A 27,934-nucleotide genomic window follows, 5' to 3' on the forward strand; every position below is an offset into this window, starting at 1 on the left:
TTTGCAGATAATGGTTTGGGAAAATCCTGGAGTTCTCAGAGGGGTGTCCATCACACCAGGGGTCTGCAGATGATGTTTTGGGGAAGTCCTGGAGTTCTCAGAGGGGTGTCCATCCCACCAGGGGTCTGCAGATGATGGTTTGGGGATGTCCTGGAGTTCTCAGAGGGGTGTCCATCCCACCATGAGTTTTCTTTGCTGATGCCCCCCCTACCTTCCTCCCCCAGGACGTCGTCGCTGCGCTGGAACGCCGGCACCAAGGAGCGGATGTTGATCAAGGTGACGGATCGGGAGCCCAGCTTCCTGCTCCACCAAGGCAACGGCTACACCACGGAAAACCAAGCCCCCGGCACCCGTTCCCGACGTCCTTCTGGTGGCCAACAGTCCCCCAACCTCCAAACCTTCTCCTCCTCCTCCGACGCCGACAATTCCGTTTTCTTTCCCGAAAGGAAGCAATCCCCTTTTTTGAAGAGGGCCGAGCACGTGGGCAGTTGTTCTCCACTTTTGGGCCGGGGGGACACCTTCTGCTCCCCTCTCCAAACCCAACACCGCAAACACTCCAGCGAATCCCAACCTTCTTCCCCCCGCTACGCTTACGAACCCCCCCTCTACGAGGAACCTCCCATGGAGTACCAAGCCCCCATCTACGACGAGCCCCCCGTGGACATGCAGTATGAAGCCAGCGGGAGCTTCAAAGCAGCTTCTCCTCAAAAATCCCCCATCAGGAAACCTCACCCTTTCTTACAGTCCCCCAAACAAAGCTCCAACTCACCTTACCAACAGTTGGTCCTCACCAAACAGAAATGTCCCGACCGTTTCATGAGCTTGGAGTACAGCCCCGCCGGCAAAGAGTACGTCAGGCAACTCGTCTACGTCGAGCAGTCGGGTTCCAGCCCCAAGATGAAGACGGGTCTGAGGCATAAATATTCCCCCAATCCCATCGGGGGGTCCTACTCCCTCCAACACAGCCCTTGTTTGGTGAGGGACCAACGTTTGGAGATCAAATCAGGTGACTACAGCACCATGGAAGGACCTGACTTTTGCCCCGGGCCAACTGGTGGCCAGGTGGCCCAGGCTGAGGACTCCATGTCATGGTCCAGCCAACAGGACACTTTGTCCTCCACTGGTTACTCACCTTCCACCCGAAAGAGGAAGAGCCGGAAGCCTTCTCAATCCCATGATCCCAACGCCTCTTCCACTGATGGCTCGGGGGACCGGGAGGTGTTGAGCGAGCAGATGTTGGGGGAGGAACGAGCCACCCCAGGAGCCAACAGGTCACCCATGAACAGGACGGAAAGCAAAGCGGCGGAGGCGGAAGTGGGACGGGGTTACCCGGAACCTTTCTTGGCCCAAGCCCGCTTGGCTTGGGAAGCCCAACAAGCCCATTACCACATGAAACAACGGAGCAGTTGGGACTCCCAAAAGGACGGTTCGGGCTACGAGAGCGATGGTGCCCTCCCCTTGCCCATGCCTGGTCCCGTGGTGAGAGCTTTCAGCGAGGACGAGGCCTTGGCACAGCAGGAGAACAAACATTGGAAGAGGAACACCTTCGAGAAGTTGGGTTTCCCTCAGATCCTCCTGGAGAAGAGCGTCTCCGTGCAGACCAACCTGGCTTCCCCGGAGCCCTACCTCCATCCATCTCAGGTAAATGTCCCCCAGGATGTCCTTGGCTTTAGGGGTGGGGGTTTCACTGCTTTGCTCCACGCCGATGACCCTTGGCGTCTCCTCGGGTGGGGGGGTCACACCGTGTGTCCCCATCACCCTCCCGGTGAAAGCTTCTTCTTCCAGTAAAGGGGGTTTAGATCCAGCTCAAGTTCCTCAAAAAGGGTGCCTCAAAGGAATTGCTCCGTAGCAAGATGGCCCCTCAAAGACCTTGGTCCTTAGGAAGCTGGTCCCTCAAAGTTGGTCCATAGCATGATGGTCCCTGAAAGTTGATCTTTAGTAATCTGGTCCCTCAAAGAAGTTGCTCTGTAGGAAGATGGTCCCTCAAAGTTGGTCCTGAGGAAGCTGCTCCCTCAAAGGTGGACTTTAGTGAACTTGTTTTCTCCAAGAAGTTGCTCCATAGCAAGATGGTCCCTCAAAGTTGATCTTTAGTAATCTGGTCCCTCAAAGAAGTTGCTCTGTGGCAAGATGGTCCCTCAAAGAAGTTGGTCCTGAGGAAGCTGCTCCCTCAAAGTTGGTCCATAGCAAGATGGTCCCTGAAAGACCTTGGTCCCTTAGGAAGCTGGTCCCTCAAAGTTGGACTTTAGTGACCTGGTTTCTTAAAGAAGTTGGTCCATAGCAAGATGGTCCCTCAGAGTTGGTCTTAAAACTTGCTCTGTGGCAAGATGGTCCCTCAAAGTTGGTCCATAGCAAGATGGTCCCTGAAAGTTGATCTTTAGTAACCTGGTCCCTCAAAGAAGTTGCTCTGTAGGAAGATGGTCCCTCAAAGTTGGTCCTGAGGAAGCTGCTCCCTTAAAGTTGATCCATAGCAAGATGGTCCCTCAAAGAAGTCGTTCCTTAGGAAGCTGATCCCTCAAAGGTGGGCTTTAGTGACCTGGTTCTTCAAAAAAGTTCCTCTATAGCAAGATGGTCCCTCAAAGAAGTTGGTCCTTAGGAAGCTGGTCCCTCAAAGTTGGACTTCAGTAACCTTGTTTTCTCCAAGAAGTTGCTCCATAGCAATATGGTCCCTCAAAGTTGGTCCAAAGCAAGATGGTCCCTCAAAGAAGTCGTTCTTTAGGAAGCTGATCCCTCAAAGGTGGACTTTAGTGACCTGGTTTCTTACAGAAGTTGCTCTGTAGCAAGATGGTCCCTCAAAGAAGTTGGTCCTGAGGAAGCTGCTCCCTCCAAGAAGCTGTTTTTTAGCAAGTTGTCCCTCAAAACCAGACACGTCACCACCAGCTTTCCAGGATCTGCTTCCCAGGGCCCTGAGCTGTTTGTCCCCTCTTTGGGATTGAGCCACTCCCATCCTGCAGACCCCTCCATCCCAGAGGATCTCCTGGAGGTGCTGTAGACCATTCCTATGAATGTAGAGCCCCATGGGCTCTCAGCTGGAGCTGGTGCATCTTCCAGCCCATCAGATGTTTCCCATCAGCAGCTCCTCGTTCTGAGGTCTCAACAGTTCTGACACCCCAAATTTGTCCCTCTGACCTGTAGTGCCCCACTCTGGGCAAGGACAATGACCCTGTCCATGTCCCCATGACCTGGAAAACTACCTGGAAGATGGAGCTTGATACTAGCAAGGAGGAGAAAGACCCTGGCCATAGACCTGGGCAACACCAAATAATCTAGAAGACCTTTTTTGCCCATGGGGATGTGGAAGGAAATGGGTGGGATGTCACATCCAAAGGCAGCAGAAGACAATTCCCCACGCGCAACTGTCCCTCAAGCACTTGGTGTTGCATGAGGAGGTCCAAACCCCAAACCAGGTGAGCTCCAAATCATCTTTAGATGCTGACATTGGCCAGGAGGCCACCACTGCCACCATCAGTGATCCTGCACCTTCTGGAGGTGGAACTCAGGATGTGGTGGGACTCTTCTTTGCTGTCCTGGTCTTGTTGACCCCATCTGATGTTGTCCTCAAGCTGAGGGACACCCATTCCAGGGAAAAGCAGATTTCTATCCAAGGTGGTGGAACTCTGGACCCAGAGAAGCTGTGGCTGCCCCATCCTTGGAATTGTTGAAGGTCCAGTTGGCTGGAGCTTTGAGCAACCTCATCTAGTGGGAGATGTCTGTGGTGGAGGAAGGGTAGGACTAGATGATCTCTGAAGGTCTCCTCCAACTCAAACCATTCCATGATGATCCCTCTGAGATCATCACGTGGTTTTAATTTGGTTTCCTACACCCCCATGAGCTGAGGGACCTTGCAGCAGAAGCTTCTGTAGACCTACAGGAGGAGCTTCATGGTTGCCCAGGACACCAAGATGTGCCAGAAACAGAGAAGAAAATTGGAGCAGAACAACGCTGTGGGTGATGTGTGGAGAGAGGAGAAGACCTGGGGAAGGAGATGGGATGGGGTTGGACAAACCCTGCATCAGGGTGTTGGCCGAACTCTGTCCACGTGGCACCAGGACCTCACACGGCAACTCGAGTTTGCTTCTGGGTCACCTCCTGCCCAGGAGGTCGTGTCCAGCTGCCATGGTGTGAACCTGGCTGGAGAAGGTTGATGTCTCTCTCCAGCTGATGTGGTCCTTTGCTTCTCCCTGGATTCCCTGGATGAGGGAATGTGGACCCAGTTTGTGGAAGAGCAGCCATGGAGCAAATCCTGCACCTCCTCCCTCCCAGAAGCTCCCATGTGCCTTCAGCTGAGGTTGGAGAACACAAGAGGACCTTTTGGGTGTTGTGGGTCCCTGGAGGGGTGAAGCTTCTGTGCCCCCACCACCAGGTCCCTGCTGCTGGATGATGGGAGCTGGGAGGAAACGTGGATGATGTTGAGACCAGAAACTTGGACTTGTTTGAAGAAGCAGAACTTCACTCATCAACCAGAAGTTCTGGTGGCTCTTTGGGTGGCTTCCTTGTCCCCTCCTGGACTTACCACCCACACGTGGCCTTTCTACCTTGGTTCCACCTCCTGCTTTTCTTCTCCTGTCCTCAGCCCAGAGCCAAGGCACCACTGTGGTCACCTTGGTGGGTTGACCACACCAACGTGGTCCCGCTGCACACAGTGGGGACAATAAGGTCACCTCTGGATGATGTAGCATGTCCTTCTCTGCCAAGGGAAGACCCACCTGCCATGGCTTATGTCCCCAAGGCCACCAAGTGACACTAGCCCAGCCTTTGGACTTCCAGAAGATGGAGTTTATGGATGATGAAGCCACATTGGACCAGAGAACAGTCCACCCAAGTGTCCTTGCTTGCTTTTCTCCATGCTGGTCATCAGCTCTTTGGGTGTCCCACCACCTCCAGGGTCCTTCCAGTGGAAGGTGTCCCTGAAATGGTTGGAACTAGATGATCTTTAAGGTCCAACCAACCCCATTCCCTGATCCAGGAGCTGTCCTGGTTCCAGTAGTAGAAGGACAGAGGTCTGAAGGACATTTGCTCTGCTGGTGACCCTGCAGGTGAGGTTAGAACCTGGGCAGTTTGTGTCCATCTGGGATGGAAGGGAACAATGTCCACTTTGGAGGAGCCACCAGCATCCTGTAGATGACTCCTTGGTGGCATCCTCTGGCAGTTCCTTGTCCCCAGTGTGGCTCTGGGAGGGGGGGTGATCACAGGTGAGTGTGTCCCCTGCCACCTGATGGTGAACAGTGCCACCATCTGACTTGGCCACTGGTGCTGGGCCAGCTCCAGTTGCCTGTGGTGGGGTTGAGGAGCAGCTCCTTGGAGAGGACCTTGTGGTGCTGTGAGGGGTGGGTGGTTTGGTGGTTGGGTGGTTTGGCTGGCTGGTTGGTTGGTTGGTATGGTGGTTGGTTGGTTTGTTGGGTGACATGTGTGGTTGGTTGGTTAGTTGGTTGGTTGGTTGGTTTCATGGCTGGTTTGGTTGGTTGGTTGGTTGGTTTGTTGGGCAATGGGTGGTTGCTTGGTTTGGTGGTTGGTTTGTTGGCTGGTTGGTTGGTTGCTTGGTTACTTTGTTCACTGGGTGGGTGAGTGGGTGGTTGGTTGGTTGATTGGTTGGTTGGTTTTTTAGTTGGATGGGTGGTTTCATTGTTTGTTGATGGGTGGTTGGTTTGGTGGATGGTTTAGTGGTTGCTTGGTTTGGTAGGTAGGTAGTTTGTTGGTTGGGTGATTGGTTTGGTTGGTGGTTGGTTGGCTTCTTGGTTGGGTGTGGTGGTTAATTTGTTCATTGATTTGCTGGTTGATTGGTTGGTTTGGTGGTTCCTCGGTTTGGTAGTTGCTTGGTTGGTTTGGTGGTTGATTGGTTGATTTTGTGGTTGATTGGTTTGGTGGTTGCTTGGTTTGGTTGGTTGGTTGATTGGTTGGTTGGTTGATTGGTTGGTTGGTTTGGTGGTTGATTGGTTAGTTGGTTGGTTTGGTGGTTGCTTGGTTGGTTGGTTGGTTGGTTTGGTGGTTGATTGGTTGGTTGGTTTGGTGGCTGCTTGCTTGCTTGCTTGCTTGGTTTGGTAGTTGATTGGTTGCTTGGTTTGGTGGTTGCTTGGTTGGTTAGTTGCTTGGTTTGGTGGTTGATTAGTTGGTTGGCTGGTTGGTTGGTTTGGTGGTTGATTGGTTGGTTGGTTTGGTGGATGATTGGTTGGTTGGTTGGTTTGGTGGATGATTGGTTGGTTGGTTGGTTTGGTGGATGATTGGTTGGTTGGTTTGGTGGATGATTGGTTGGTTGCTTGCTTGGTTGCTCGGTGGTTCCTTGGTCTGTTGGGTGTTCGATTTGTTGTTGCGTTGGGTGGACGGGTGGTTCCTTCACTCATTCTTTGGTATCTTGGTGCCACGGCCACCCCCTCAGCCCCCTTGACTCCTCTGCCCATTGTCTCCTCCAGTCAGAGGACCTGGGTGCCTGCGCCCAGTTTGAGAGCAGCAGACAGACCAGGAACATGATGCCCAGCGCCAGCTGCGTCTTCCCAACCTTCAACCTCCGGAAGCCCTCCTCGGAGACGGACATTGAGAACTGGGCCTCCAAACACTTCAACAAGCACACCCAAGGGCTCTTCCGGCGGAAGGTTTCCATCGCCAACATGTTGGCCTGGAGCAGCGAGTCCATCAAGAAACCCATGATCATGACCAACGACCGCAACGTCAAGAAAGAAGCTTGCGAGATCTTCAAGCTCATCCAGATGTACATGGGGGACCGGCGGGCCAAGACGGACCAACTCAACGTGGCTTTGGAGATCGCCACCAAAGGTTGGAGTATGCAAGGCTTGAGAGATGAGCTCTACATCCAACTGTGCCGCCAGACCACCGAGAACTTCCGTTACGAGAGCCTGGCCAGGGGCTGGGAGCTCATGGCCATTTGTTTGGCTTTTTTCCCCCCAACTCCCAAATTTCATTCCTACCTTGAAGGCTACATCTACAGGCACATGGATCCAGTGAATGACACCAAAGGTAAGCGAGAAACCTCCACCTGGTGGCTTTTGGGCCTTGCTGAAAACCCTCTGGTTTCTTCTTCGCTTCCTTTCCCCGTGTCGCGTTCCCGAGTCTCCTCCTTGGAAGGTGGGCAAGGAGGTGGAAGGTGAGTGAGGAGATGACCCAAGAGCCCACCCAGAGGTCCGAGTGGTCTTTTCCTCTCCGGTGTCTGGGAAACCAACGTGAGAGCCACCATGAAATGAGCTTTGATGCCTTTGTTGCAGCCCAGGTGTCACCTCTGCTGGAGGGGGCGGCTGGAAACGAGAGGTCCTTGGACTTCTCCTGGCCTGGGGAATCTTCTGGGGGTGGTGATTCCATGAGATTGGGGTCCAGGAGCTTCAGGATGGTCCTTTTTTTCTAGAAAGCCCTTCCAAGACATTCCATCACGTCACCATCTCCAAATTCTTCTTCAGGCTTCTCAGGCAGCTTTGGGGCCAAAAGAAAAAAAAAAAAAAATCCCACCAGGTGTTGGATGAGGCCCCGGCTGCCAAGGTGGTTTTATTTTGGGGTTTTATGGGTCATGGTAGAGAGAAGAGTCATCAGTGTTGAGTATTTGACCCCAAAAGGGTGGTAGTTGTAGGAGTCACCTCCCATGGGTTGTTGAGGGAGGTCCCGGGGTTGGGTCCAACCGTTGGCTTTCAACTTTGGGAGATGGAGCCCCAAAGGCTTTTGATGCCCCCCAAAAAGTAGGAACATCCAAGAGGACCCCAAGAGCAGGAGGAGCCACCAGGAGAGGAACCCAACCCAGGCAGCCAAAAATGGTCAAGAAAGGGCCAGAACGTCCCCAAAAGTGGCTCCGTGTGGTGACAGAGGTGACAAGGTGACCTTGTCCTCCCCATCATGGCCGTGTCACCCACCCCCCCCTCCCCCCACCAGTGGCCACCAGGGGTTGTGTTCCACATTCCGTGTCTCTTTTTGGTTGGATTTTTCCGTTGTGACGTCATCATCCCCTCCCCCGGGGGGGCGGGGTCATTTGCATTTGATTTCCATGTTGGGTTTGAAGTCATTTTTATTGCCATTGATTTGCATTCGATTTCATTTGGATTCCAATTTTTTTCCCTTTTATTTTTTTTTTTTTTCGTAATTTATTGCTTTGGGGTTTGTCTTCTATTTCATTTGTTATTTTCTATTTTAATTTCTTTTTTTTCCCTTTATTTTTTGTTTTTATGTTGGTTTTAATTTTTATTTTATGGTATAATTTTTAGGGTTTTTTTACTTTTTATTGGTTATAATTTTTACTTTTATTTTCCGAGTTTAGCTTTTTTGTTTTATATTGGTTTTCATTTTTATTTTCTTCATTTATGTTCTTTTTTTTCCAGTTTGTTCTTACATTATTTCTAATCTTTATTGATTTCTGTTTTATTTTAGGTTTTTTATTTGTTATTTTTATTCCCTTTCATTTTCCTTTCTGCTTTCTCATTTTTATTTCCATTTTTTTAATTTCAATTTTTATTTCCACCAATTTTATTTTTGGTTTTGTCTTTATTTTCGGTTTTGTCTTTATTTTCATCAATTTCATCAATCAATTTTATTTTTGGTTTTGTCTTTATTTTCATCAAACTTTTCCCTTTCCATTTTTGACTTCACCTTATTTTTTTTACTTCCTTTTCTTTTTATTTTCTTTAGTTTCCTTTTCATTTTTCTTTTAATGTTCATTTTCCCTTTTTATTTTTTCTTTTATTGTCCTTTTATTCTCTTACTTCTTTTATTTATATGTATTCTGTATATTTATTTTCGTTTATTATCACATAAAATATATGCTATTTTCTATTGACATCTATTTTATTATTTTATTTTTATTTTATTTATTTTTTATTTCTTATTTTATTGTTCTTATTGACATTATATATTATTTTACTGACATTTCTTTCATATTACATTTAATAAGAACATTTTATTTATATTCAGTTTATTTTATTCTTGTATTTATAGCTTTTATTCACCCATTTTAATCCCGTTTTCACCCATTTTAATCCCATTTTCATCCATTTTAATTCCATTTTCACCCATTTTAATTCCGTTTTCACCCATTTTAACCCCGTTTCCACCCATTTTAATCCCATTTTCACCCATTTTACTTTCGTTTTCACCAACCTCACTTTCACTTTCGTTTTCACCCATTCCACTTCCATTTTCCCCCGTTATTTCCATTTTTTTGGTCGTTTCCATTGTTCTTCCATTGGGTTTTTTTGTTTGTTTTTTGTTCCTCCCCGTGCCCTGGTGGTGGTGGGTGTGTCCCCAACCTCCCCCACACCCACCCACCTCACTTCCTGTCTCTGTTCCCAGTGACGCGCCACATTTCCGCCCTCCTGGAAAGGACCAATCAGAAGAAACCCAAATCCCATTTCCACCCATTTTAACCCCATTTTCACCCATTTTAACCCCGTTTCCACCCATTTTAACCCCGTTTCCACCCATTTTACTTTCATTTTCACCAACCTCACTTTCACTTTCATTTTCACCCCTTCCACTTCCCTTTTCCCCCCGTTATTTCCGTTCAATTCGCGTTGCATTTTTTTTTTTTTTGGTCGTTTCTGTTGTTCTTCCATTGTTTGTTTTTTGTTTTTTTTGTCATTCCTCCCCGTGCCCTGGTGGTGGTGGTGGGTGTGTCCCCAACCCCCCCCACACCCACCCACCTCACTTCCTGTCTCTGTTCCCAGTGACGCGCCACATTTCCGCCCTCCTGGAAAGGACCAATCAGAAGAAACCCAAATCCCATTTCCACCCATTTTAACCCCATTTTCACCCATTTTAACCCCGTTTCCACCCATTTTAACCCCGTTTCCACCCATTTTACTTTCATTTTCACCAACCTCACTTTCACTTTCATTTTCACCCCTTCCACTTCCCTTTTCCCCCCGTTATTTCCGTTCAATTCGCGTTGCATTTTTTTTTTTTTCTTGGTCGTTTCTGTTGTTCTTCCATTGTTTGTTTTTTGGTTTTTTTGTTGTTCCTCCCCGTGCCCTGGTGGTGGTGGTGGTGGGTGTGTCCCCAACCCCCCCACACCCACCCACCTCACTTCCTGTCTCTGTTCCCAGTGACGCGCCACATTTCCGCCCTCCTGGAAAGGACCAATCAGAAGAAACCCAAATCCCATTTCCACCCATTTTAACCCCGTTTCCACCCATTTTACTTTCATTTTCACCAGCCTCACTTTCACTTTCGTTTTCACCCCTTCCACTTCCGTTTTCCCCCCGTTATTTCCGTTTAATTCGCGTTGCTTTTTTTTTTTTTTTTTTTTTGGTCGTTTCTGTTGTTCTTCCATTGTTTGGTTTTTGGTTTTTTTGTCGTTCCTCCCCGTGCCCTGGTGGTGGTGGTGGGTGTGTCCCCAACCCCCCCCACACCCACCCACCTCACTTCCTGTCTCTGTTCCCAGTGACGCGCCACATTTCCGCCCTCCTGGAAAGGACCAATCAGAAGAAACCCAAATTGCGCAAGAAGCCCAAGCCCCACCTTGAGGAGCACCAGGGTAGGGGAGGGGGGGGGAGGAAACTCACCCAGCTCTGACGTCACAGGGAGGGGTTGTGACGTCAGAGAGGGGGGTGTGACGTCAGAGAGAGAGAGAGAGAGAGAGAGGGGTCACTAACCCATGGGGGAAGTCAGGGAGGAGGAGCCGGGGCGGGGCGGTGACGTCAGAGGTCGCACCTGAAAATGGCGTCCGGAGCGAGGCCGGTGGTTGGTGGTTAATGATAATTAAGTGAATTAATTGTGGTGGTTAATTAATCCTAATCATGAAGGTCCCAGGTTCTGATCTCTACTCTTCTCTTCTATTTATTTTATAAATAGGAAATGTATAAATTTTATATTATTTTCTTTTTAATATATTTGTTTATGTTTTATTTTATTTTTTATATATTTTTACATTTATATTTTTAATATATTTATATATATTTTTACATATTTATTTTTACATTTTTGTATTTATATGTATGCATACATATTTTTGTATTTTTATATTTATATATATTTTTATCTATATATATGTTTATATATATTTTTTATATTTATATATATTTATATATATTTATATATTTTTAATCTATATTTATATATATGCTTATTTTTTTATATTTTTATATTTATATATATTTTTATCTATATATATGTTTATATATTTTTATATTTATATATATTTATATATTTCTATATTTTTAATCTATATTTATATATATGCTTATTTTTTTAATATATTTTACATAGTTTATATATTTATATATTTTTAATATACATTTATATATTTATATATTTTTATATTTATATATACTTATGTACATTTATATGTATCTATATATTTTTATGTATAAATATATATTTATATATTTTTTATATATTTATATATTTATATATATTTTTTATATATTTATATATTTTTTTATACATATTTATATTTTTATATATTTAGGTTTCGTTATAAAATATTCCACACAAAATGTGCCAGATGTGGCGGGCGAGGGATTTGATATTCTCAAATATTTAAAATTTCATTTCTTTTCTTCTCTTTCAATCATGAAAACTTTTTATTTGAATTTCCTGATATTTTCCTGACTATTTATCAGATATTTTCCTTTTCATTTATTCCACTTACAATTATCTCCTGAAATAATTTTCATTCGCTTGAATTTCCTAATAGATCTTTTCCAACTTCTTAGAGCAATTATTAATTTCTAACTAATAAGAATATTTACCATTAATAATATTTATTCTCTTTATAATTTTATATCATTCTTTTAGCTCTAATTTTACTATTTTTAGGATCCATGCCATTCAAAACTCATTTTAGTGGTGATTAATAGTTAATTCCAATTAAATAGTCCATAATTAATGTAGTCTTTAATATATTTATTTATATATTTATATATATATATTTATTATATATATATTTATTATATATTTATTTATTTTATATTATTTATATATTTATATTTCATATATTTGTGCATAATAAAATTATTATATATATTTTATATAAATATATATTTAAATAGCATATAGGAATAATAATGTTAATTTATATTTAAATTATAAATAAATTAATATAATTAACTTTATTAATAAGTATTAAATTTTAGATATTTATTATCTAATTTTACTACATAAGTTATAAAGTAACATTTCTATACGTATTATATATTTATATTTATTATTTTTATATTACATTAAATTTTAATATTATAAGTTTTAATATTATATATATGATTATTTTAATATATTATATATAATATATAATTTTTAATTATATTTATTATATACCTATATATTTTCATATATTATATTTATTCCATATATTATATTTATTATAATTATATTTTGATATAAATATAATAAATATAAAATATAAATGAATAAAAAATATAATAATATATAATATATAATATATAATATATAATATATAATATATAATAAAATATAAATAAATACAAATATAAATACATAAAAATAAATGTTTAATAAATAAATATATAAAATTATATATAAAATAATAAAGAATTATATAATCATAAAATATTAATGTAATTAATGTAAGATATCTCAGTAGCAATAGGGAATACTAAATATTAATTATATTATTATTAACACTGTACATAGTATTTAATTAATTAATGGTTATTAATAGTAACAGCTATTAATAGTAATTAATTAATAAACAATTATCTCATTTAATTATTTAATTTAAACTAATAATTTAATAATTTAATAATTAATAGCAATTGATTAATAATTATATTAATTTATAAATAAATTAAATAAAATATAGTGTAGCATTATTATATTATGGTATATTATCATAATGAAATAATAATGATATAATAAAGTATAATAATTACATAGTAATATATTAAGTGAAATAATAATTTATTTACGCATAATCTTATAGTATAATAATAAACTCTTAATTTCTGGTATATCATTTATTAATTATAATTACTGATGATTTTAATTATCAATGCACAGAAAACCATTAATGTCCATTAATAACAGAATATTTTACACTCTCACCAATACTATCAAAATTATTAATTGTTGATTAATCAACTATTATCAGCTAATCATCCTTACTATTATTTAAGAATACAACCTATTTCAATATTTAATTAATATTGGATTAATATCAATATTTAACACTAATTAATGACCGGTGGGGCTTTAGTAACCACGAGGGGTGGTGGTTGGGTGGCACCACCCACCAGGTGACATCATCATGGGTTCTGGGTGAGGAACCTCCACCTGGAGCTTCAAAGATGGTGGGGTCAAGACCTGGATGTGGGGTGGGGTGGTGGCACCTTGAGAAGTGGCTTTGGAGGCCTCAAGGAAGGTCCTGGTTCCAGTTCTCCATCCATGACTTGGTTGGTCTTGGTTTGATGACCTCAAGAAGGTCCTGGTTCCAGTTCTCCATCCATGACCTCAAGAAGGTCCTGGTTCCGTAGCTCCATCCATGATGTAGTTGGTGGGAGGGCCTCAAGGAAGGTCCTGGTTCCAATTCTTCATCCATGACTTGGTTGGTCTTGGTTTGATGAACCTCAAGGAAGGTCATGGTTCCATAGCTCCATCCATGACCTCAAGGAAGGTCATGGCTCCAATTCTCCATCCATGACTTGGTTGGTGGGATGAAGGGATCTGGAGATGACCCCAAGGTTGTTGTTGGTGGTGGTGGAGGTGACAGGCCTGAGGGACAGGTTGCCATCTAGAGGGACGTTGGAAGTTGGGTGTCACCACCCACCTGGTGACATCATCATGGGTTCTGGGTGAGGAACCTCCACCTGGAGCTTCAAAGATGGTGGGGTCAAGACCTGGATGTGGGGTGGGGTGGTGGCAACTTGAGAAGTGGCTTTGGAGGCCTCAAGGAAGGTCCTGGTTCCAATTCTCCATTCATGGCTTGGTTGGTCTTGGCTTGATGACCTCAAGAAGGTCATGGTTCCGTAGCTCCATCCATAATGTAGGTGGTGGGAGGGCCTCAAGGAAGGTCCTGGTTCCAATTCTCCATCCATGACTTGGTTGGTCTTGGTTTGATGACCTCAAGAAGGTCCTGGTTCCAGTTCTCCATCCATGACCTCAAGAAGGTCCTGGTTCCGTAGCTCCATCCATGATGTAGTTGGTGGGAGGGCCTCAAGGAAGGTCCTGGTTCCAATTCTCCATCCATGACTTGGTTGGTGGGATGAAGGGATCTGGAGATGACCCCAAGGTTGTTGTTGTTGGTGGTGAAGGTGACAGGCCTGAGGGACAGGTTGCCATCTAGAGGGACGTTGGGAGTTGGGTGTCACCACTCACCTGGTGACATCATCGTGAGTTCTGGGTGAGGAACCTCAACCTGGAGCCTCAAAGATGGTGGGGTCAAGACCTGGATGTGAGGTGGGGTGGTGGCAACTTGAGAAGTGGCTTTGGAGGCCTCAAGGAAGGTCATGGTTCCAATTCTCCATCCGTGAGTTGGTTGGTCTTGGTTTGATGACCTCAAGAAGGTCATGGTTCCAGTTCTCCATCCATGATGTAGTTGGTGGGAGGGCCTCAAGGAAGGTCCTGGTTCCAATTCTCCATCCATGACTTGGTTGGTCTTGGTTTGATGACCTCAAGAAGGTCATGGTTCCAGTTCTCCATCCATGACCTCAAGAAGGTCCTGGTTCCATAGCTCCATCCATGATGTAGGTGGTAGGAGGGCCTCAAGGAAGGTCCTGGTTCCATAGCTCCATCCATGACCTCAAGAAGATCATGGCTCCAATTCTCCATCCATGACCTCAAGAAGGTCATGGTTCCAATTGTCCATCCATGACTTGGTTGGTCTTGGTTTGATGACCTCAAGGAAGGTCCTGGTTCCAATTCTCCATCCATGACTTGGTTGGTGGGATGAAGGGATCTGGAGATGACCCCAAGTTGGGTGGTGGTGGAGGTGACAGGCCTGAGGGGACGGGTTGACATCTAGAGGGACCTTGGGAGTTGTGTGAACCTCATGAGGTTCCAGCAGGCCACGGGAAGGAACCTGTGGGATCTGCACAGGCTGGGAGATGATGGATGGAGGGATGGATGGATGGATGGAGACTGGAGAAGGTCTTAGGGACACTGGGGGGGTGACAGGTGGGACAGGAGCCAGGAATGTGAGCTGACAGGAAGCCCAGGAAGCCAGTCATCTCCAAAGAGGCAACCTGGTCTGGTTGAAGGTGTCCCTGCTGATGGCAAGAGGTTTGGCCAGTTGGCCAGTTGGATGGCCAGTTGAACCTTCAAAGGTCCAACTCAAACCCTTCTGTGATGTTCTGGACAGATCAGGTTGAAGACGTCCCTGCCCGTGACAGGGAGGTTGGGTTAGATGGTCTTCAAAGGTCCCTTCCGACCCAAACCATTCCATCATTCCATGAGTCCAACATGTGGGCCACCAGACCATGGTTTGAAAGCTACCAAAGGTCAGAAGGTCCCAGGTGATGGGATTTTGAGTTCCATTTGCCCATTTCTGGGGCTCTTGGAAGAGTTGATGGGGCTGTCAGCATCTTCTGGGGTGGTCCAGAAGGTACCACCTGGTGGTCTCTGAGGTTCTTGTTGGAGCATTTCCCTCAGGGTTGGCAGCTTGGAGATGCTCCAAGGGTTGGGGGTGTCAGCTCCTTCTTGGGGCACATCAGGAGGAGAAGAGATGGTATGGAGAGGGATTAGGGTGGAAGTGGTGGCATCAGGAGGAGAAGATGGATGGTGGAGGATGAGGATGGAAGTGGTGGCACCAGAAGATGGTGTAGGGGGGATGAGGATGCAAGTGGTGGCATCAGGAGAAGAGGGATGATGTAGGATGGAAGTGGTGGCACCAGGAGGAGAAGAAGGATGGTGGAGGATGAGGATGGAAGTGGAATTGGTGGCACCAGAAGAAGATGGATGGTAGAGGAAGGTTGAGGATGGAAGTGGTGGCACCAGAAGATGGTGTAGGGGGGTTAGGATGGAAGTGGTGGCACCAGGAGGAGAAGGTGGATGGTGGAGGATGAGGATGAAAGTGGAATTGGTGGCACCAGAAGATGGATGGTGTAGGAGGGTTGAGGATGGAAGTGGTGGCACCAGGAGGAGATGGATGATGTGGGAGGGATGAAGGTGGAAGTGGTGGCAGCAGGAGGAGAAGATGGATGGTGGAGGATGAGGATGGAAGTGGTGACACCAGAAGATGGTGTAGAGGGGATGAGGATGGAAGTGGTGGCATCATGAGGAGAAGATGGTGTAGGCTGGGATGAAGGTGGAAGTGGTGGCAGCAGGAGGAGGAGAAGTATGGTGGAGGATGAGGATGGAAGTGGAATTGGAAGCATCTTCCAGGAGAAGATGGATGGTAGAGGAGGGTTGAGGATGGAAGTGGTGGCAGCAGAAGATGGTGTAGGGGGGATGAGGATGCAAGTGGTGGCATCAGGAGAAGAGGGATGATGTAGGATGGAAGTGGTGGCACCAGGAGGAGAAGGTGGATGGTGGAGGATGAGGATGAGGATGGAAGTGGAATTGGTGGCACCAGAAGAAGATGGATGGTAGAGGAAGGTTGAGGATGGAAGTGGTGGCACCAGAAGATGGTGTAGGATGGAAGTGGTGGCACCAGGAGGAGAAGGTGGATGGTGGAGGATGAGGATGGAAGTGGTGGCACCAGAAGATGGTGTAGAGGGGATGAGGATGCGAGTGGTGGCATCATGAGGAGAAGATGGTGTAGGCTGGGATGAAGGTGGAAGTGGTGGCACCAGGAGGAGAAGAAGTATGGTGGAGGATGAGGATGGAAGTGGAATTGGAAGCATCTTCCAGGAGAAGATGGATGGTGAAGGATGGAAGTGGTGGCACCAGGAGGAGGAGAGGGATGGTGGAGGATGAGGATGGAAGTGGTGACACCAGAAGATGGTGTAGGGGGGATGAGGATGGAAGTGGTGGCATCAGGAGGAGATGGATGATGTAGGATGGAAGTTGTGGCACCAGGAGGAGAAGGTGGATGGTGGAAGATGAGGATGGAAGTGGAATTGGAAGCATCTTCCAGGAGAAGATGGATGGTAGAGGAGGGTTGAGGGTGGAAGTGGAATTGGAGGCACCAGGAGAAGATGGATGGTGTAGGATGGAAGTGGTGGCACCAGGAGGAGGAGAGGGATGATGGAGTGGGGTGACCATGGAAGGGGTGGCTGTGGGGTGTCCCCCTAGAGCTGGGGGATGGAGGAACCAAGGCAGCTCCAAGGTCCCACTTCAGGTGGCTCCAAGGTGGTGCCTTCTCCAAGGTCTCTTTTGGAGAAGGTCCAACTCCTGGAGACACTTCCTCCAAGGTGGAGGGGGTAGGGGTGGTGGGACCTCCTCAAACCACCCTCAGGCAGCACCGGGGAGGCAGAAACCTGGAACCTCCTGGAACCAGGAGGACCTTCAACCCCCCCACTAACCTAAGATGACCCCATGTCCCACCATGCCCTGGAGATGACCTCTGTGTCCCCCTTTTCTCCTGCAGGGGTAGCCATCAGCACTTACGCCAAGTACTGCTACAACAAACTGCAGAAGGCGGCTCTGACGGGGGCCAAGAAGGTACCAACCCAACCCTTGGGCACGGGGAGGGGGGTGGTGGGCCACCAAGCCACCAGTTGGGACCATCAAGGGGCTACCAGGGGTTGGGGATGGGGCCTGAAGGAGGAGGAGGAGGGATGAAGGTGGAGAGTGGTGGGAAGAAGGTTGGGGGTTGTGAAAGTGGGGTGGAGGCATCTCCAGGGGGTTGGGGGCCTCTGGAGAACTTCTGGAGATGTTCTGGAGAACTTCTGGGGAGATCCTGGAGAGCCCCTGGGATCCTCTTGGGAATCTTCTGGAGACCATCGTTGAAATTTATGGGTTTCTTCTGGGAAGCATCTGGAGAACTTCTTGGGAGCATCTGGGGCCCTTTTGGGAACCATCTGGAGACTTTCGTGGGAGCTTTTGAGAACATTCTGGAGAACTTCTGGGGAGATCCTGGAGACCCCCTGGGATCCTCTTGGGAGTCTTCTGGGGACCATTGTTGAAATCTATGGGGTTCTTCTGAAGAACTTCTTGGGAGCTCCTGGGGACCTTTTGGGAACCATCTGGAGACTTTCGTGGGAGCTCATGGGATCCTCTTGGGAATCTTCTGGAGACTTTCTTGGGAGCTCCTGGGGACCTTTTGGGAACATTCTGAAGAACTTCTGGGGAGATCCTGGAGACTCCCTGGGATCCTCTTGGGAATCTTCAGGAGATCATCGTTGAAATTTATGGGGTTCTTCTGGAGAACTTCTTAGGAGCACCTGGGCACCTTTTGGGAGCCATCTGGAGACTTTCTTGGGAGCTTTTGGGAACGTTCTGGAGAACTTCTGGGAAGATCCTGGAGACCCCCTGGGATCCTCTTGGGAATCTTTAGGAGATCATCGTTGAAATTTATGGGGTTCTTCTGGAGAACTTCTTAGGAGCACCTGGGCACCTTTTGGGAGCCATCTGGAGACTTTCATGGGAGCTCCTGGGGACCTTTTGGGAACTTCTGGGAAGATCCTGGAGACCTGCTGGGATCCTCTCAGGAATCTTCTGGACACCATCGTTGAAATTTATGGGGTTCATCTGGGAACCATCTGGAGAACTTCTTAGGAGCTCCTGGGGATCTTTTGGGAACGTTCTGGAGAACTTCTGGAGACCATCTGGGATTTTCTTGGGAATTTGCTGGAGACTGGTGTTGAAACTTATGGGGTTCTTCTGAGGACCATCTGGAAACCTTCTTGCGACATTCTGGGAACCTCCTGGGGACCTTCTGGTGTCTTTCTGGGAACCTTGTGGGATCCTCTTTGCAATCTTCTGGACACCATCTTTGACCCTTGTGTGGAGCAGCTTTGAAGCCTTCTGGGAACCTGAGAACCTTCTGGAAACCTTCTGGGAACCTTCTGGGCATCTTCTGCTGTCTTTCTGGAAACCCTCTGGGAACCTTTTGGGGACCTTCTGGAAAACTTCTGAGGACCTTTTGGTGTCTTCCTGGGGCCCTTCTGGAGACATTCTGGGAACCTTCCACAATTCTTCTGGAGACCTCCTGGGAACCTTCTGAGAACATTCTGGGGTCCTTCTGGAGAAATTCTGTGACATTCTGGTATCTTCCTGGAAACCTTCTGAGAACCTTCTGGGATCTGTCTGGAGACCTTCTGGGAACATTCTGGGGCCCTCCTGGAGACAGTCTGGGAACCTTCCACAATTCTTCTGGAGACCTCCTGAGAACCTTCTGAGGACCTTTTGGGAACCTTCTGAGGACCTTTTGGGAAGCTTCTGGGGACCTTTTGGGGTCTTCCTGGGGTCCTTGTGGAGACATCCTGGGAATCTTCTGCTCTCCTTCTGAGGTCCTTCTGTAGACCTTCTGAGGAGCCTCCTGGGGACCTTCTGGAGTCCTGGAGAAATTCTGGGAACCTTATGGGGATCTTCTGGGAAGTTGTTGGTCATCTTCTGGTGTCTTTCTGGAAACCCTCTGGGAACCTTCTGAGGACCTTCTGGGAAACTTCTGGAGTCTTTCTGGGGACCTTCTGCAGTCCTGGAGACCTCCTAAGAACCTGCTGGGAAACTTCTGAGGACCTTTTGATGTCTTCCTGGAGACCTTCTGGGAATCTTCTGTGATCCTTCTGGAGACCTTCTTGGAACATTCTGCAACATTCTGGAGGACCTTCTGGGAACCTTCTCAGAACCTTCTGGGGTCCTTCTGGAGAAATTCTGGGGACCTTCTGGGATCTTCATGGAAACCTTCTGAGAACCTTCTGGGATCTGTCTAGAGACCTTCTGGGAACCTTCTGGGGTCTCTCTGGAAACCTGGAGACCTTCTGAGAACTTTCTCAGAACCTTCTGAGAATATTCTGGGGTCCTTCTGGAGAATTTTTAGGCTATTTTTGGGGACCTTCTGAGATCTATCTGGAAACCTTCCAGCAGCCTTCCAGGGACCTTCTGAGAACCTTCTGGGCATCTCCTGGTGCCTTTCTTGAAACCCTCTGGGAATCTTCTGAGGACCTTCTGGGAAACTTCTTGGGACCTTCAGCAATCCTTCTGGAAACCTCCTGGGAACTTTCTGGGAAACTTCTGAGGACCTACAGGGGTCTTCCTAGGCACCTTCTGGGTCCCTTTTGTGGAACATTCTACAGCCTTCTGGGGGACCTTCTGAGAAGCTTCTGGCCACCTCCTGGTGTCTTTCTGGGAACCTTCTGGAGACCTTCTTAGCAATCTTCTGGGGACCTTCTAGGAATCTTCTGCAATCCTTTTTGGACCTTCTGGGATCTTTCTGGAGACCCTCTGGGAATCTTCTGCAGTCTTTCTGGACACCTAGTAGCAACCTTCTGGAGACCTTCTGAGGATCCTTCTCAAAACCTTCTGGGGACATTCTGGGGTCTTCCTGGAGATCTTCTGGGGTCCACCAGCTCCTTCCCATCACCAAGGGATGATGGGAATGATCCTGGGAACAAACGTGTGCTGAGGATTTGAATGGGTGCTCCAGAGCTCCCATCTCAGCAGCTTTCAGGGGCACCACCACCACCACAGCTGCCTCAGTTTCCCCCTCCTTGTGCTGTGGGGATGAAGAAGATGTGGTGGGGACACTCCTCAGGCCATGACAGCTCCTGGTGGTGGTGGCCAAGAGAAGGCCCCACAATGGGAGGGGACGATTCACCCACTGGGCTCACCAAGAACTCGTCCATGGTCACCTCCTGATGATCTTTGGACATGGCCAATGAGTCCATCTCCTCCATCCCACCAGCACATGGCCACCATATCCATGTCTTCTCCATCCCACCACAAACTTCCACTGCATCCATTTCCTCCATCCCACCACCCACATCTCCACTGCATCCATTGTCTCCATCCCACATCTCCACTGTGTCCATCACCCATCCCACCAGAAACATCCACTGTGTCCATCTCCTCCATCCCACCACACTTCCAATGTCTCCATGCCTTCTCCATCCCATTCCATGTGTCCACTGCATCCATTTCCTCCATCCCACCACCCACATCTCCACTGCATCCATCTCCTCCATCCCATCCCACCATCCACTGTGTCCATCACCCATCCCACCACAAACATCCACTGCATCCATCTCCTCCATCCCACATTTCCAATGTGTCCATGTCTTCTCCATCCCACCACACATCTCCACTGTGTCCATCACCCATCCCACCACAAACATCCACTGTGTCCATCTCCTCCATCCCACATTTCCAGTGTCTCCATGTCTTCTCCATCCCACCACACATCTCCACTTCGTCCACCACCTCCATCCCACCACCCACATCTCCACTGCATCCATCTTCTCCATCCCACATCTCCACTGTGTCCATCACCCATCCCACCACACATCCATTGTGCTCATCTCCATCCCACCACACAAGTCCAAAGTGTCCATCTCCTCCATCCCACCACCCACATCTCCACTGTGTCCATCACCCATCCCACCAGAAACATACACTGCGTCCACTCCTCCATCCCACCACACTTCCAATGTCTCCACGCCTTCTCCATCCCATTCCATGTGTCCACTGCATCCATCTCCTCCATCCCACCACCCACATCTCCACTGCATCCATCTCCTCCATCCCATCCCACCATCCACTGTGTCCATCACCCATCCCACCACAAACATCCACTGTGTCCATCTCCTCCATCCCACATTTCCAGTGTCTCCATGTCTTCTCCATCCCACCACACATCTCCACTTCGTCCACCACCTCCATCCCACCACCCACATGTCCACTGCATCCATCTTCTCCATCCCACGTGTCCACTGTGTCCATCACCCATCCCACCACACATCCATTGTGCTCATCTCCATCCCACCACACAAGTCCAAAGTGTCCATCTCCTTCATCCCACCACCCACACCTCCACTGCACCCATCACCCATTGGGCTCAGGACCACCCTTGCAGCTCAGCCATGGGGTGGTGGCCCCGAGCAGGTCCCTCCATGCCCATCCCAACCGCCGAGCCACCCCTACCCAACCAAGTGTCTTCTCCTGGTGGCCAACCAAGTGGCTTCTCCTCTCTTCTTCTGGCAGGGGCTGAAGAAGCCCAACATCGAGGAGATCCGTCACGCCAAGAACGCCGTCTTCAACCCTTCCATGTTTGGGAGCTCCCTCCATGACATCATCACCATGCAGAAGGAGCGTTACCCCGACCGGCAGCTGCCCTGGGTCCAGACCCGACTCTCCGAGGAGGTCCTGGCCCTCAACGGGGACCAAACTGAGGGCATCTTCAGGTAAAGCCACCTCCTGATGATTGTTGGGCCCTTCTCCACGTCCCCATGGACGTCTTGGGCCACCAGAGACTTCTGAGTCTCTACTGTGGACTTCAACCCCAACAACTTCTCCTTGTTCAAAGACCACGGAGTGGGGGGGCTTCTTGGGCCACCCCAAGACATCTTGGATGTCTTGGGCCACCAGAGACTTCTGAGTCTCTGCTGTGGACTTCAACCCCAACAACTTCTCCTCATTCCAGCACCATGGGTTGGGTCGTCCTGGGCCACCAGAGATTTCTGAGTTTCTCTGCTGTGGACTTCAAGCCCAACAACTTCTCCTTGTTCCAAGACCATGGGGTGGAGGTAGGGGAGGTTATTCATGAATATCTTGGACCACCAGAGACTTCTGAGTCTCTGCTGTGGACTTCAAGCCCAACAACTTCTCCTTGTTCCAAGACCACGGGGTGGTGGAGAGGGGGGTTCTCCATGGACATCTTGGGCCACTGGAGACTTCTGAGTCTCTACTGTGGACTTCAACCCCAACAACTTCTCCTCATTCCAACACCATGGGTTGGGTCGTCCTGGGCCACCAGAGAATTCTGAGTTTCTCTGCTGTGGACTTCAAGCCCAACAACTTCTCCTTGTTCCAAGACCATGGGGTGGGGGGTTTCTTGGGCCACCCCAAGACATCTTGGATGGCTTGGCCACCAGAGACTTCTGAGTCTCTACTGTAGACTTCAACCTCAATAACTTCTCCTTGTTCCAAGACCATGGGTGTTGCCTTTGTTTAAAGGCTCGACCCGGTTCCGGAGTGGCACGCGGTTGCTAAGCAACAGACGCCAAGGTGGGATGAGCAGCAAAGAGAGAGTTTATTGAAGCGTGACACGGGTTTATATCGACGTACCTGGGGCTTCAGTACGTCACTTCCGTCGTGTCACTGGTTGCGTGCTACTGGCTATAGGGGGAGGGGCCCTGAATTCCCGTTACAACGCGAGATCTTCCGTTCGCCAGGCCCTATCTCACCACATTTGCCCCCTCCCTATGCACAATTAAATAGGTTAAAATATAAGCATAAAAGTCTACTCATAAAGTTAGCTAGAAATGTGCCGTCTATAAATTAGTGTGATCTTAAAAATCCTCATTTAGTGCAAATCTTAAAAATGTGCATATATAAAAATATATGTAAACATATCATAGAATCATAGAATCATAGAATCATAGAATCCTAGGGGTTGGAAGGGACCTGGAAAGATCATCTAGTCCAACCCCCCCTGCCAGAGCAGGGCCCCCTAGAGTACATCCCCTAGGAACGTGTCCAGGTGGGTTTTGAATGTCTCCAGTGAAGGAGACTCCACAACCCCCCTGGGCAGCCTGTTCCAGGGCTCTGTCACCCTTACAGTAAAAAAATTTTTTCTGATATTCAACTTGAACCTCCTATGCTCCAATTTACACCCATTACCCCTTGTCCTATCACTGGTCACCACTGAGAAAAGCCTAACTCCATCTCCCTGACACTCACCCCTTACATATTTGAAAACATTGATGAGGTCACCCCTCAGTCTCCTTTTCTCCAAACTAAAGAGCCCCAGCTCCCTCAGCCTTTCCTCATAAGGGAGATGTTCCACTCCCTTAATCATCTCAGTAGCTCTGCGCTGGACTCTTTCAAGCACTTCCCTGTCCTTCTTGAACTGAGGGGCCCAGAACTGGACACAATACTCCAGGTGTGGCCTCACCAATGCAGAATAGAGGGGGAGGAGAACCTCTCTTGACCTACTAACCACCCCCTTTCTAATGCACCCCAGGATGCCATTGGCCTTCTTGGCCACAAGGGCACATTGCTGGCTCATGGTCATAATTTATCCCATGTCCCTGAGTTTAAAAACTTTAAAGCACCATAAGTGAATGTAGGTTAGAATAAGTTAGTGGGGAATAGAATAGAATTAGAGGTAGTGTGGGGCTATTGAGGTAGCAACATGTGAATGTATTCCTGGAGCAGCTGTTGATGTTCTAGGAACAGAACGTTGACGCTCTCAAGTCAATTTTTAACGAACGACACCAGTCTATTCAGAATACAGGGTCCAAAGATCAGTGTCACTGTGAGTATTGCAATTGGACCTATCAAGGTTGATATCAAGGTGGTCAACCATGGAGATTGGTTAAACCATGATTCGAACCATCCCTGTTGGGCTTCCCTCTCTTTTTTCCGTAGAGCGAGTCTCTCTCTCAGCTTTGCCATGGAGTCTCTAACAGCTCCGGTGTGATCTGCGTAAAAACAGCACTCCTCCTTCAAGGCGGCACAGAGGCCTCCTTGGTGCAAAAACAGGAGGTCTAATGCCCATCTGTTCTGCAGGACAACCTCAGAAAGTGAAGAGACAGACTGCTCTAGGAATGTCATTGATTTTTCAATTTTCTCCAGGTCTTCATCGATGGCAAGTTGTAGCTGGGACAGGCCTCGCTGCTGAGTTGTCAGGGAGGCCACTCCCAGGACGAGCAGCGTTGCTATGGTGATGGCTGTCAGCACCTCTCTTTTCTGCAGACTGATGCCCGACTGTTCCCACTGATAGTACATATCCTCTTCTGGGTGGTACAGGACCCTGGGGGCAATCAAAATCTGAACACAAAAATCGTTAGCAAAGTCAAACCGTTTAAGGGACACGCAGGGGGTTATTCCCAGTTGGTGGCAAATCCACATCCCTGGTGCGGATGGAATTGCCCACGCTCGGGTCTTATCGATCATAACGACTTCTGTGCAGACAGAGTCGTCCCAGTTAGCCAGGCCAGTATTGCCAAAACACACTCCTTTGCCCCTGGCTTGGCTCAGGGTGATTCCCTTTCGTGGTGTGTCCCATTTACATTGGGTAGGGTCACTGTCGGATGAGTAGGTGAAGGAGGCATTGAGTGCGATGCCCTCATAAAAGGGAGGATTCACATCATAACACAACCAACAGGAATTAGTGGGATTAGGATTGGTCGAATCCTTTTATTCACCTCACGTAGGTCATGGAGAAGACGGAATCCCTCGCCCGTTCGTTTGGGTGTGACAAACACTGGGGTGTTCCATGGGCTGGTAGAAGGCTCTATATGGTCTCGCTGTAGTTCGCGATCAATCAGTTCGAGAAGGGCGTCCATTCGAGGCTTTGACAGGGGCCACTGCTCGACCCACACCGGGTCGCTCGACTTCCATGTCAGTCTTATTGGTGGAAGTGGGTGCACGGCAGTGGCCCTTACGGTAAATTTGTCACCCTGGCGTTTAATGGGGAGAGAGCATCTCTTCCTAGTAGGGGTGGGACTCCTGACATGACGTACGGGAATAGAGTGATGGTCTTCTCCAGTCCGTTCTCAGTATGAATTGTGACTGCTATTGGCTGGGCACTTTTTGAAGCTCGGGTAGGTCCTCCGACTCCTCCCACCATGAGGGCGTCTTGCAATTGCCAACACGGAGGCCACCTCATTGCAGGAAGGACAGTGACATCAGCTCCTGTGTCGATCAGGAAGGGAACCTTAATGGTGATACTGCTGGGGACATTGTAGAGAGAGCACATCCCCCATACTACTGGTGGGTCATCACATTTTACTGCCAGGGCCACCCTGGGGTCTCGCCCCCAAGGGGTGCTCCTTGTTGCTGCAGCAGTTGGGGATTCGATTGGGCCGCTGGTTGGACCGTCAGGTTGGTTGCTTCTTGGGTAGGCAGTGGGTTCGGGGGCGCCTCGCCCCATCCAGGGTTGGCGTAGTTGAGCTGCGGGTGTAAAGGCGTCTTGCCCCATCCAGGGTTGGCACAGTTGGGCTGCGGGTGTAAAGGCATCTTGCCCCATCCAGGGTTGGCACAGTTGGGCTGTGGGTGTAAGGGTGTCTTGCCCCATCCAGGGTTGGCACAGTTGGGCTGCGGGTGTAAGGGTGTCTTGCCCCATCCAGGATTGGTGTAGTTGGGCTGCGGGTGTAAAGGTGTCTTGCCCCATCCAGGGTTGGCACAGTTGGGCTGCGGGTGTAAAGGTGTCTTGCCCCATCCAGGATTGGCACAGTTGGGCTGCGGGTGTAAAGGCGTCTTGCCCCATCCAGGATTGGCACAGTTGGGCTGCGGGTGTAAGGGTGTCTTGCCCCATCCAGGGTTGGCGTAGTTGGGCTGCGGGTGTAAGGGTGTCTTGCCCCATCCAGGGTTGGCACAGTTGGGCTGCGGGTGTAAGGGTGTCTTGCCCCATCCAGGATTGGTGTAGTTGGGCTGCGGGTGTAAAGGTGTCTTGCCCCATCCAGGGTTGGCACAGTTGGGCTGCGGGTGTAAGGGTGTCTTGCCCCATCCAGGATTGGTGTAGTTGGGCTGCGGGTGTAAAGGTGTCTTGCCCCATCCAGGGTTGGCACAGTTGGGCTGCGGGTGTAAAGGTGTCTTGCCCCATCCAGGATTGGCACAGTTGGGCTGCGGGTGTAAAGGCGTCTTGCCCCATCCAGGATTGGCACAGTTGGGCTGCGGGTGTAAGGGTGTCTTGCCCCATCCAGGGTTGGCGTAGTTGGGCTGCGGGTGTAAGGGTGTCTTGCCCCATCCAGGATTGGTGTAGTTGGGCTGCGGGTGTAAGGGTGTCTTGCCCCATCCAGGGTTGGCACAGTTGGGCTGTGGGTGTAAGGGTGTCTTGCCCCATCCAGGGTTGGTGTAGTTGAGCTGTGGGTGTAAAGGTGTCTTGCCCCATCCAGGGTTTGCGTAGTTGGGCTGCGGGTGTAAAGGCATCTTGCCCCATCCAGGGTTGGCACAGTTGGGCCGTCCCGTGTTCCAGGCAGGAGAGGACTGGACACGGCCCGGGTGTCCTCTCCCCACCCCGTTTCCCTGGACATTAGCTCTGCAGTCCTTAGTAGTATGTCCCTTTTTGCCACAACTCCAGCACGTCCCTCTAGGCCAGGACTTGGGACGGGGGGGTGCAGGTGGATTGGGCGCTGCTGGTGGGACTGCCATCTGGGGACAGTTTGCCACAACATGGCCCACTTGGCCGCATTTAAAACATGCCCTGACAGTGGCCAGTGTGTGAACAGCTGCCTGAACTGGGGATGGATCCTCCTCGTTCAGACATGCTTGGTCACGCTTGCGAGGGTCGACCCTGCTGGCAGTGACCGCAGGATTTCCCGGGTTTCGGCACCACTTGTTGTTGCCTTTGTTTAAAGGCTCGACCTGGTTCCGGAGTGGCACGCGGTTGCTAAGCAACATACGCCGAGGTGGGATGAGCAGCAAAGAGAGAGTTTATTGAAGCGTGACACGGGTTTCTATCGACGTTCCTAGGGCTTCAGCACGTCACTTCCGTCATGTCACTGGCTGCATGCGATTGGCTATAGGGGGAGGGGCCCTGAGTTCCCGTTACAATGCGAGATCTTCCGTTCACCAGGCCCTATCTCACCACACATGGGGTGGTGGGGGGTTCTCCATGGACATCTTGGGCCACTGGAGACTTCCGAGTCTCTGCTGTGGACTTCAACCCCAACAACTTCTCCTCATTCCAACGCCATGGGTTGGGTCGTCCTGGGCCACCAGAGAATTCCGAGTTTCTTTGCTGTGGACTTCAAGCCCAACAACTTCTCCTTGTTCCAAGACCATGGGGTGGTGGTGGGGGAGGTTATTCATGAATATCTTGGGCCACCAGAGACTTCTGAGTCTCTACTGTGGACTTCAAACTCAATAACTTCTCTTTGTTCCAAGACCACAGGGTGGTGGAGAGGGGGGTTCTCCATGGACATCTTGGGCCACTGGAGACTTCCGAGTCTCTACTGTGGACTTCAAGCCCAACAACTTCTCCTCATTCCAACACCATGGGTTGGGTCGTCCT

The 27,934-nt window shown here is 48.5% G+C and overlaps 1 protein-coding gene across 3 annotated transcripts in view; it reads left to right on the forward strand.

Annotated features, from left to right (window-relative positions):
- LOC139793618 (rho GTPase-activating protein 39-like) overlaps window positions 1-27,934 on the forward strand; it is a 38,600-nt gene that overhangs the window by 7,213 nt on the left and 3,453 nt on the right. For 2 of the 3 annotated variants that reach the window (XR_011724671.1, XM_071738569.1), the window contains exons 2-6: window positions 225-1,641; window positions 6,405-6,966; window positions 10,364-10,456; window positions 17,405-17,478; window positions 21,958-22,157. Coding sequence is in view for 2 of the 3 variants with exons in the window: in XM_071738569.1 (XP_071594670.1) it covers window positions 225-1,641; window positions 6,405-6,966; window positions 10,364-10,456; window positions 17,405-17,478; window positions 21,958-22,157 (2,346 nt within the window). In the remaining variant the exon portion in view is untranslated. The remainder of the gene's footprint in view (window positions 1-224; window positions 1,642-6,404; window positions 6,967-10,363; window positions 10,457-17,404; window positions 17,479-21,957; window positions 22,158-27,934) is intronic. The other variant, XM_071738570.1, reaches the window with a different exon arrangement.

The sequence above is a fragment of the Heliangelus exortis genome, chromosome 2 (genome assembly GCF_036169615.1).
Source record: "Heliangelus exortis chromosome 2, bHelExo1.hap1, whole genome shotgun sequence".
Classification (NCBI taxonomy): Eukaryota; Metazoa; Chordata; class Aves; order Apodiformes; family Trochilidae; genus Heliangelus; species Heliangelus exortis.